Genomic DNA, 11,947 nt, shown 5'->3' with positions numbered 1-11,947 from the left:
CTACAACATCAGCACTCACCAGAGAGCATTGCACAGCTCTACTACTTTTCAGAAGGGGGTTATTGTAGCTGGAGTGTACAAAAATGGGAACAAGTGTTGCTCACTGAAGAGTCACGATCTGGACTGCAATCATTTGATGGTACAGAGATGATCTGGTGAAAGCCCAAGGAAAGATATTTCCCTTTCACTTAATCACCTAGGGTCTCTTTTCAGGGTGAGCAGCAATCAGTACGACAGCAAGTGCAGATATGATCTTTCATGGACCACAGGAACCTTACATAACATTGGTACATAGAAAAAATCCTTTAGAAGTGTGTTGTGCCTTTCACTCCATTTATTGGTGATGGGTTTACACTAATGCACGCACATATGTTGCAAAAACTGTACAAGAGTTATTAGACGAAATGGAGATTCATATTACGCACAGCTTGGCCTGCTCGAAGCGATGATTTGAATCCAATTGAGCATGTAATGGACAAGCTGCGAAGAAGTGCCCATCAACACTATCCAGAGACCTTACAGGACCTACGGGAGGCCTCAAAGGGTGGGAGATGATTCCTCAAGAGGACATTAAACAGGAGCATTTGTGAAATGTTGGATGGTGTGACTGATGCTAGAGAAGGTAAGATGTGAACAAAGATCTGTAAAGGGTACAAAACCGAAATGGTGCATCACCTTCATGAGCTTTATCAAAAATTTGCTTTAAGTGTGAATCCATTCGTGTTACTTGCTTCATTTGTTTATAATCATCTTTTTTCATACCTAGAGATCTTGATTGAACCATAAAACTATATTTTACCATAAAACTATATTTTACCATAAAATAGTACATTGGTCTTATAAAAGTGACTGGAATTTAAATTTTGTAAAATTTTTGTTTGAAAGAAATTAAAGTGTTGTGGTTTTAATTCCAGTCACTGTATTATAAGAGTGGCATTTTTCATAATTTTTCTGGATTGACCCCCTATTTTATTTTTAATAAATAAATATCACAAGTCTCAGGTGGTGTCAATTGTTCTCAGTAACATTTAAACACAACCCAAATCCAAAACTGTTTATTATAATTATCTTTCACACTAATGTATAGTTTTAAGTTTCAGTGCAGTCCTTTTTTACCACAAGTTCTTGGTCACAAGATATATCAAGCATTTTTTTTAATATTGAACAAGCCATGTGAATTTTGTTTGATTTGTGACAGAAAAAGAAAATGCAGCCAACTTTCTCCATTTTCTAAAAGCAAGTAATTTCTCATGCCATATGGTGATCAAAGAGGTTGAAATGTTAAGTGAGAGGACAAAGCAACAATTCGGTTGAAGTAGTAATGAGTTGTAGGACATATCAGCATATGTGTCACATTAATGTTGCTTGTTATCCCAGAAAACCAAAAACTGATGCATACCAACAATTTACAATTTTTCAGTTTGGATCAATAGATCGATTTCAATTAACTTGTGCTTTTTGTAAATTGCATGATGTACAGATTTCAGCAATGTGCAATGAGGGAAGGCTGATTAGGGTTTCACGTACTGTTGACAACCAGACCATTAGAAACTGAGCAAAAATTCAGATTGTGGACAGATGAGGAAGGTAACTGGCTGCGACTTTTGCAATGAAACCATACTGGCATTACCTTTAAGCTGTTTTAAATAACCTGAAAGACTATGGCCAAGCAGAGATTTGAATCTCTGCCCTCCCAGATGCCGGTACAGTGTACCACTGCACCAACTTGCTCGGTTTGAATCATTTCGTATTTAAATAAAGCACATGGTAATTGTTGGCTATAAATCAAGTAAATTATGAGTACAAGTAAAGAAAAAATGAACTGCTTACTGCAGAAAGGCAACTAGTCCAAAATTTATAAAATTTAGTTTGTGACGATTATGGTTCAGAGTGGATCAATGCATTGTTTACCGCAGAAAGAAAACCTGTTTGCATGACGACATAGGTCTGATAACGCTGTCAATTTTTTGTTCACTGCAGATATGGAACTATTTTGTGATATGGTGGGGGGAAGAGATGAAAGATACTACACGGTAGATGTCACTGAACTCTTAAACCATTCTCGAAAAAACTTAAGTTCACCATTTTTCAAATATAGGTGGATTCTTTTATTGACAATAGTTGCTGGTGGCCAACATTCTGTAAAATAACCTACCTTAGCAATGATCTGTATGGTAAAGTAATTCCCAGATATCTGAAACAAGTCCTCAATATTTCAAAATATCGTTGAGATTACCTTCCCAACTGAAAATTGGTATAGTGTTACATGTAACACGAATATTGCTGGCTTGTTGGACACGTTTATGCTTAGGAAAGTCTTACAACATTTGGAATGCCCTTCAAAGGAATCCTATGTATCTGTACTGCTTCTACATAACCACAAAATGGATGACATTGAGAAATCTTTGGTCTACATCCCTTACCCACAAGATGCTGTTTTGGAATTCAGTCACATCATGGCTGACAACAATGGCATCTTGTTATGTAGTTGAAGATAACTGAGTAATGCAACCATGAAATACGTAAATTGTTACTCAGAAATATTTAACAAGGTTTCTTACAATAAAAGATTTTTATATGTTCATTTCTGTTTTAAAACAAGTAATGCAACCCTAAAATTAATTTGAAACTCCACTTTACTGCAGGAAGGGAACATGTCCAACAACAAAAAAGTTGTCCCCCTCTTTCCCTTTATACCATACTTGACTTTTACATGAAAGAAATTCAAGCCAAGAGAGAAACTGCAATAAACAGGTTTTATTCACTATTTTGATTCCGGTGTAAAACTAGGAAATATAGGCATGTTGCCTTTCTGCAGTAAGTGGTTCAAGTCCGTTTTTTTATTTCTAAATGGCAGCAAGCCCTTCTAAAAAGCTGTGTGTGCATTCATTCCCATGTTTTAATGTAAGACTGCAGAAAACTGGCAAAATGCAGCCATCTTGTCACATTATGTCATTACCAAACTGTCAGCAAAAAATGCTACAACAGTTGTTCATATCATACCTTACCTGTTCACAGCTATTTATCTGCCGATGGTCACAGGTGAGAAGATGTGGAGTGTTTTTATCACTACTTTGGAGGCACTTGATTAGGTAAATGTCACATCTTGTGCTTACATCAATGCCCCACCAGCATAGAGTAGTAGCTTGTCAGTACTCTTTTGGTAAACAAGAGCTAGCCTTTCTATCAGGTGTTCCATTGCCCTGCTAACCAATTAAAATACATTCAACCCCCTCTCTCCCCGATCCAAATCACCAGTGTTCTGATGAATCACGAATATTCCCTCTACTGATACTAGCACCCTCTCATTTATAGGATATTATTCCCAATTTGACATCATCTTGCAATCAGTGAGTTTTGAGGATACTGTAAAACATTGGTCTATCTGCAACCTATACTGACCATGAGGCAAAAATAGGAAATTCGTGTGTTACACATTCACATCATGGACATTTAATAACTTCAAAAGAAGTTGCCTCCAGCACTTAAGAACTTCGTGAATGGTATGATACAAGAAACAAAACGTCCATTTTAAAAAATATTTGTATTTACTAAAAACATATAAATTTTGGTAATTTACTGTTCACCAAATACTGTGCACAGCAGATTTCTAACAATGAAGTGTATGTTATTAAACTTACACAATTATTTTTACATTCATTTTTTCCTTATCTACCTTTTTGATCTATGTTTGCAGAGAAACTGTCATGATGTTCTAGTTCAAATACTGTATTTTTCCCCATTATAGTCCCCATGCATTTTGGTGCACCTCTGTCACTTTCTTCATAACTACACTCTACAAAATCACTGTCTGCCACTATTACTCAAAACATCACCCATTCTAGCTTGAATGATAGAATGGGGATGATGAGAAGAATATGTCTTTTCACCTTTCATGTTGATGCTTTTCACAAGTAAGAGTGTTGCAGTAAAACATTTTACAATTGTCACTGAAAATTGACACAGAGTTACATACTTGTTTGAGTGACTATTTTAATATTGAAAACTTACTATCAAAGTGTCAACATTCCTGTAAAAATCTAATAGGGCTTGTACAAACTTGTCACAAGCTGCACAGTTCTTTTTGTGGTCAATTAGTTTTGTTTAAAAATCTTAATTATTTATTGAGAATGAAACTGGGTCATGTAATTTCTTTTATACAAGTTATGTATCACTTATGTTAACACCAGTGTGTGTATAAACAAATAAAGATAAAACATGACTGATTTTGAGAGTGGCTAATTTCTTCTTAATGTGTGTCTGAAGTACAGAAAATCATTGCCCAGATTCTTACAAAATTTAAGGACTGGTTGACATAAAATTACGCAACAATTTTGCAGTAAACTATCAACACTATTGACACAAATTAGTGAACACTGTGGATGGCCAACATAAACCTAAACATTTTTGAGTGCTAATAGTGTGTGGCATTACAAGCATTATTTCAGACACACAATTCAAGCTGTAACTGAAAACTTCAAACTCTATATGACGACTCCAATGAAGTTATGTTGCTGGTGGCGAGAATCCTGTGTGTCTCATTATTTTCCAAATAAACTTAATACTGATTCCTATGCTGCTTCGTAGATAACCACTTCTCTGTTGTCTTTTTGATTTGCAGTACTGTAATGGATATTGTAACTACACACCACGACTAGAAACAATCATAATTACTTAGTCTACCCATTATGATTATAGGATTCAACAGATTTATTACAAGTAACGTTTTATATTGTGATGTGCAACTTATTGTCAATGATCGACTGACAACAGGTAACATAAGCACAGAACAACACAGGAAGCATTCACTAAATCGATAACACAAGAACACTGAGTTGGCAAAGGAATGCACTACAAATAACATGATCAAAGAGGGATCAATGCCTAATACAGTCATCTGATGAATAGTAACAAAATTTTTAAGGTACATGACAAAAGTTAGGTCACTTCAATAAACCATTGGTACCATTATATCAATAGCATAACTTTTTTACCTAATGCATATTATAGACATCACATGTGCATCCTACTTAATCTTCACATTAAATGAAACATTCTTCAACATTCAAATTTAATAAGGAGTGTCACCAGTACTATTTGCACACTTTTTTTTGCTATTTCTAGAGGGATGCAAAATACTTTTCTGAGTAAGTTTCACAATAAGTAAGGTTTGCCACACAAAGTGAGGAGTAGCTTCACCTCCCTCATGACCATGTGCTATTCTTAACACATATGCATCCACCAAAGTTACTTTTAGACAAATCTGCAAGTGCTTCCACCAGGAGGTGTAGATGGTATCTGTGATGGATTGGAAACTGCTTCTTCATTAAATTTTTTTTTTGCACAGAACACTGTTAAACACCACACACTGTCCAATAATAATCCTTTGCGCCTGCTACATTGACGTATTTAAGACAAAAATAAAAAGTGTGCAAATTGTATAATCTCACAATAGTTCAACAGCCATATGCAAAGGTATTTATTAAACATTAAAAATGTGAGAATAAACTCACATAGCTGCTTAGTACTAGATGTGCAAGATAGGTCAAAGGGAAAAAAAGTAAGCCAATGAAAATGATAGCCAATGGGAAGAGATCAGTAACTCCACAGTTACAGGTAAACTACCTGTGACAGACATAATACATATAAGTAACAACACAATAAATTCACATCACACAAAACATCCCATATAACAAAAATTATTTTATCTGTATTAAACACTCATCACATAATTACGGATGTTCAAGATAATTTAACATAATTACCATAACCAGACATAAAAATCAAAAAGACAACAGTTGCAGTCAAGAGATACTGTTACAGATAATGTGAGGGAGGGTTGGGGGTCGAAAAGAGGGGGAGGGAGAGGGGGAGGGGCGCAGAGAGAGAGAGAGAGAGAGAGAGAGAGAGAGCACAGCTACAGGCTGCAGTATTTCAATAACAATAGCATCACTATAACTTCCAATAGTTAAATACTGGTATATTTTTTGTAGATTTTTTACTAGTTGAAACTTCACGGTTAGAGGTGGTTGTAAAGAGTGACCATTTACTTTATTACCTGTAGTTTATGAACATATATAATATCTTAAATTTAAAAACAGGCACTTTAGTTTTGTCACCAAATGTTTACCACCATATTTCCACGGTATGGATGGTGGCATTGTACACAAAAAACTCAAAAAACTTTTCACGGTATAGGTATTTTCCGTGTTGAAGATGGCCACATTGTTAACCTGCAAGCTAAAATGGTTTTGTGTAGGATAACCCCATTACTGATATATCAAGACAGTTTAAGATCTCCTTGATATTATTGTGCCATGTAGAAAAGACTGAATGTGTGGAGCAGGCTGAGTATGCGGAGCAGTGGCCCATTTTAGGCACTTTTCTTTGCTCAGATATGTAAAATTTGACAGGGTTTTTTCCATCTCAAATAACTATTTCATAAATACAGTAGCACGGCAGAATACTGTTACACAGCCGTATAATTCACAAACATGGTGACTGTCTTCCCTGTCATTGGGAAGTTTAAGATGACATGTGCACCATTGAGTCCTTAGTAAGGCACCAGAGCACTGCGTTGTTGTTGTTGTTGTTGTTGTTGTTGTTGTTGGTGGTAGTGGTGCAAAGAGCGAGCACTCAATTTACAGGAATAATTTCTGCATGTAAAGATATGAAAGTGACTTGACTGATATTTTAAGCAACTGTTACCTCATTTTTGTACTGAGCTTTACAAACAACTGAATGCATTACAACCCCCCCCCCCCCCTCCCAAAAAAAAAATTAGCACAGGTAAAAAGTGAAAAATACCAACAGTAGTGAACAATTCTAGAACAGCAAACAATGAAAAATCCAGGATGGAATAATGAGAATATTATGCAAAGGATAGATTGCTACTCAGCATATAGAGGAGCTATTGAGATGCAGACATACACAATGAAAAGATTTTGATTTTGGCCAAAAGGCCTTCCTTTAATGTAAACACACCCACACACACACACACACCCCCTTGTGCAGGCGACCACGGTGTCTGGCCACTGAGGCCTCAGTTTCCAGAGACAATCATCATTTGCATATGCAAGTTGTGCTTGCATGGTGTTTTTACTTTAGAAAAAGGCCTTTTGGCCAAAAGCTTAACAAGTATGGCAGTCTGTTGTGTATGTCTGCGATTCAATGTCTCCGTGATACAGGGAGTAGCAATCTTTCCTTTTCATAATATTGTCATAATAGAACAGCAGATATTCTTCCAGGCAAAGTCATCAAAACTGAATAATTAAAGATGTTTTGTACCTGAGTGGTTTTTGAAAATCTGCTTCAAAAGTAGGCTTTGGAAGGCACACAAACTAAATATTATTTCCACTGTGATGCGAAACAATAAATTAGAAGTGAAATTTTGATATTATGTCAAAATGAAGGCCCTCCACACACATTTTGGATTGCCAAATAAAATTTATAGTTCATCAGGCACAGACAAAGAATGTATGTAGCAACAATGAGGAAGAGTGTCAGATGTTACAGTAGAACTTAAACAGTATCATGTGCACAATCCAAATCTAAAAGCACATGACTACTGTCTCTGCTTGTGTTTCAGATATTAGCTTGATTAAAGCAGGTCAGTCACATAAGTAGAAGTTACAGTAAAGATATGTAAAAAAAATCTATGTTACAAGGGAAAAATAAAATATTCAGGATTCTTCATAACAATAACCATTTAAATGCATATAATAAGTTCACGATTCTGGCTGTCTCAAATTTTAGAGACAGCTCGACATACAATATGTACATATACATGAATGTTGTAAACAGGTTCTCATACAAACAACACAATTAAGAAATGAAATAAAACAAAACATACAAAACTGAACTAATCAAATTATTGACAACATAACTGAAGGAAAATAAGTCCTTTCTTCCTTTTGTTGAACATGATACCAGTCTGCAGATCACTACTCTTGTAAATACAATTATGTATTACACAGTACACTTCTGGCAATGTTACGCTGAGAGCCACACCCGACGAATCATGTAGAATGTGACATTAAAAGATAAAAACGTACTCAGAAAATAGAAATCCGCTTTTGCTGTGCCTCTTACTTCATTTTCTCTTGCATACTTACAGTGTCCACATATATTACTATTTTTGCATATTTTATTCAAAAATATATATTTATAAAACGAAATTACATGACAGTTTGGGACTGATTAATCGTTGATGGCATTTGAGGTCTGCCCTCCAGCTTATTGTAGTCAAGGTGAAATTCCTTAGCCACTTTTCGCCAATTTTGTGCATCAAAAAAGAAGTATGTACCACGTTCGTATGTCGAAGTCTTTTCAACAGCTCCCATTCCTGGTGCTTGTGTAATCCAAACCTTCTCTTCTGTGTGATACCGCCACTCCCTGTTGTACCTACAATAATCAAAATAGTAACATGTTAGCTCTACAATTAATTTCACCACACCGAGACAAAAATTAAATATATTTTTAGCATGTTACTGTTATCTGTTGGAAATATATTATACAATCAAGTCAAAAACTGACAATCACTTATGGAAAATCACAAATGGGAACTTTATTATAGCATGTTGTTTGTGAAAATAGCATCTCCTTGAAAGAGGAGGATCTTTAAAATAAAATTCACATAGCAGCTATGTAACAAACTATCCTCGTGGCTACACTGATGTCACATATTAAATGGCCTTAGAAGAGTGAAGGTCAAACTTCAGACTGATAGAGTGCTTCTTGAGTCACATCACACTTTGTAAAAGAAAGTGTGTTATAGCCAACTTTGAATATGGGACAAATGAAATTTTATTCAGAAATTTCCACACATAAGGCTCAGCCAGAAGTACAGCCATAAAGAAAAGCATTCTGTATTCAACTGAAGGTCGCACACATGAAGGAATGAAGGGAAGGGTTTAACATCCTGTCAACAGTAAGGTAATTAGAAACCATGCAGAAGATGGGACTGGACAAGGATCAGGAAGGAAAATGGTCACGTCCTTTTGAAAAGGAACCATCGCGGCACTCACCTTAATCAATTAGAGAAACCACAGTAGGATAGCTGGGCAGAATTTTGAACTTCACTTCTCCCATGTGAGAGTCCAATGTGAATCATGCACCAAAAAGCTAGGTGTATCAACAAAGAGACACTATAGCCTTGTATTATTATAAATGACAAGAAAGAAATAGCTATTGTACAAATTGGCCATCACAACCCACTCATCAATATCCACTGTCTAATTGCACTAGTGGAATATGATTGAGCTCAAACAGTATATCCACTGTCTGGTCATCGTAAATTGAAGGAAAACAGTAAGTAGAGGGAGGAACTCATTAAATGCTCACAGGTAATATTTCCTCAAAGCCATAACATTTCCACGACTGACTGGGTATCCAGTGTTATTGTTTGTGGCGACAATGGGTAATTGCTCCTGTCTGCAGAGTACTGAATGACTATTCATTATTTGATGGTGCATAAAGGACAAGGCACTGTGTCCTACTTACAAGGGAACCTCCCCATCGCACCCCCCTCAGATTTAGTTATAAGTTGGCACAGTGGATAGGCCTTGAAAAACTGAACACAGATCAATTGAGAAAACAGGAAGAAGTTGTGTGGAACTGCGAAAAAATAAGCAAAATATACAAACTGAGTAGTTCAAGGGAAGATAGGCACGCAGGAGCGCCGTGGTCTCGTGGTAACGTGAGCAGCTGCAGAACGAAAGGTCCTAGGTTCAAATCTTCCATCGAGTGAAAAGTTTAATTTTTTATTTTCAGTTTATGTGACAAACTCTTATGTTTTCATCACTTTTTTGGGAGTGATTATCACATCCACAAGAAAACCTAAATCGGGCAAGGTAGAAGAATCTTTTTACCCATTCGCCAAGTGTACAAGTTAGGTGGGTCGATAATATATTCCTGTCATGTGACGCACATGCCGTCACCAGTGTCGTATAGAATATATCAGATGTTTTTTCCTGTGGAGGAATCGGTTGACCTATGACCTTGCGACAAATGTTTTCTGTTCCCATTGGAGAGGCACGTCCTTTCGTCTACTAATCGCACGGTTTTGCGATGCGGTCACAAAACACAGACACTAAACTTATTACAGTGAACAGAGATGTCAATGAACGAACGGACAGATAATAACTATGCAAAAATAAAGGAAGTAAAATTTTCAGTCGAGGGAAGACTTGAACCAAGGACCTCTTGTTCTCCAGCTGCTCACGCTACCACGGCGCTCCTAATCTCACATAGTCCATTATGGTGCTTATGTGGCCCATTGACTACTCAGTTTGTATATTTTGCTTATTTTTTCACAGATCCACACAACTTCTTCCTGTTTTCTCAATTGATCTGTTTTCAGTTTTTCAAGGCCTATCCACTGTGCCAACTTATAACTAAATCTGAGGGGGGTGCGATGGGGAGGTTCCCTTGTTAGTACACTGTCACATCGTCAAAAAATCAGCAACATAATGATGGAGTCTACTTAACTCAAGACAGTATAGACAGATTTTCTGTGAACAATGGACACTGGTTTTTCCTAACACTTCAGAACTGGTATGATGCCAAAGGAACATTTCGTTGAACTCTTTTACTAAGAGACTAGCCTGCTAACACGTCTACCGACAATCTGCAGAACGACAATGAATATGCCTGAAAATTTTTGTCCCTGGTGTCAATTTGGATATTTTCAATCAAATACTGTTTCACGTAAAAGTTATTAGTCTTTGTGGAGATCCAGCTATAACTACCATTATCAATCTAAAGTTCATATATAGTGCTGAAAATTGGAAAACTGTATGTAGTCAGTAATCAGTATAATATTTTTTTATCAATTACCATATTTCAGGATAATGCTAATCTCAAAAACTGCAATATGACTTAAATTATTGCAATTACAAAGCTCTTTAAACTTCACCGCTCTCAATACATGCTTAAGAATTGATTGTATTTAAAAGGATATTGGCTGGTGGATTAAGAGATGGACTCATTTGAAGGGTATGCAATGTTGCGGTTAAAACACTTCACTTGTTACAGCAGATGCGGTATGGCACAAAACATTATGAGGTGTTTAAATCCATGCCGTAGGTTTGTAGCACACACATACTGTAACATACCAATAGTGTGGTGGTTCTTACTGATTTAAAATAATACAAAATCAAAATAAGAATTCTGTTAAAAAATGTTCTGGTCTCCTAACCAACTACTTTACAATAGATAACTCGTATGACAACAACAATACTTACAACTCTGTTGCTGCAGCCAACTGTGCCACATCACCAATGTTTGTATAAAACATATAAAACAACAAGTCATCTTTGTACCGGTTCAATTTCACTGGACCCAGTTTGTCTCTGAAAACAAAATGAAAGATTATATGAAATGTCAATTAAGATTGCAAATGATTGGCAGACTGTGTGAGATGGTAAAAACTTACACCATAATTGCTATAGTTCACTGCAATATTTTTTGCCATCAACTGCCAGTTTAACAGATAATATAGGTGGGTTTTTCACTATCTTACACCACACTATATACTACCTACTAACTTTATTTCCCACCTTATTACAAACTACAGAAGACCATTATACAGAATTATGATCAATTTTATTCAGCTTCTACTGAAGGCTCAGCTTACACAAATTTGACAGTTGGCTGCTTAGGTGCAACTTTCTTAGTTCCAGGAATGTAACCCAGTTTTGCTTCAAACATTTTTGATACTGATGTTCACCACTCCTGCTACCATCAGAGTCAGTTTAAGGCCCAAGTGACACAAACCACGGCAAAATTTGTCTACAGTGTGTATTGGAAGTCATGGCAAAAAGTGACATGGATGAATGTGTTATAAAGGGAAAGGAGTGTGTGTGTGTGTGTGTGTGTGTGTGTGTGTGTGTGTGTGTGTGTGTACATGTTCTCAGTTGAATCCAAAGTCACCTCAGCAGCTGCCACC

At 36.3% G+C, this 11,947-nt stretch overlaps 1 protein-coding gene across 3 annotated transcripts in view; it reads right to left on the bottom strand.

The window, feature by feature from the left end:
* Positions 1–7,688: 7,688 nt before the first annotated feature.
* Positions 7,689–11,947, bottom strand: part of LOC126469909 (CCR4-NOT transcription complex subunit 2) — a 102,283-nt gene continuing 98,024 nt past the window's right edge. For all 3 annotated transcript variants that reach the window (XM_050097271.1, XM_050097270.1, XM_050097269.1), the window contains exons 7-8: positions 11,244–11,351; positions 7,689–8,403 (exon numbers count right to left, since the gene is read on the bottom strand). In XM_050097271.1, the coding sequence (XP_049953228.1) occupies positions 8,178–8,403; positions 11,244–11,351 (334 nt within the window). In that variant the 3' untranslated portion in view covers positions 7,689–8,177. The remainder of the gene's footprint in view (positions 8,404–11,243; positions 11,352–11,947) is intronic.

Source organism: Schistocerca serialis, chromosome 3, assembly GCF_023864345.2.
Source record: "Schistocerca serialis cubense isolate TAMUIC-IGC-003099 chromosome 3, iqSchSeri2.2, whole genome shotgun sequence".
In the NCBI taxonomy this organism is placed as follows: domain Eukaryota; kingdom Metazoa; phylum Arthropoda; class Insecta; order Orthoptera; family Acrididae; genus Schistocerca; species Schistocerca serialis.
The sequence above is the reverse complement of the archived record's forward strand: the minus strand, read 5'-3'. Positions and strand labels throughout refer to the sequence as shown.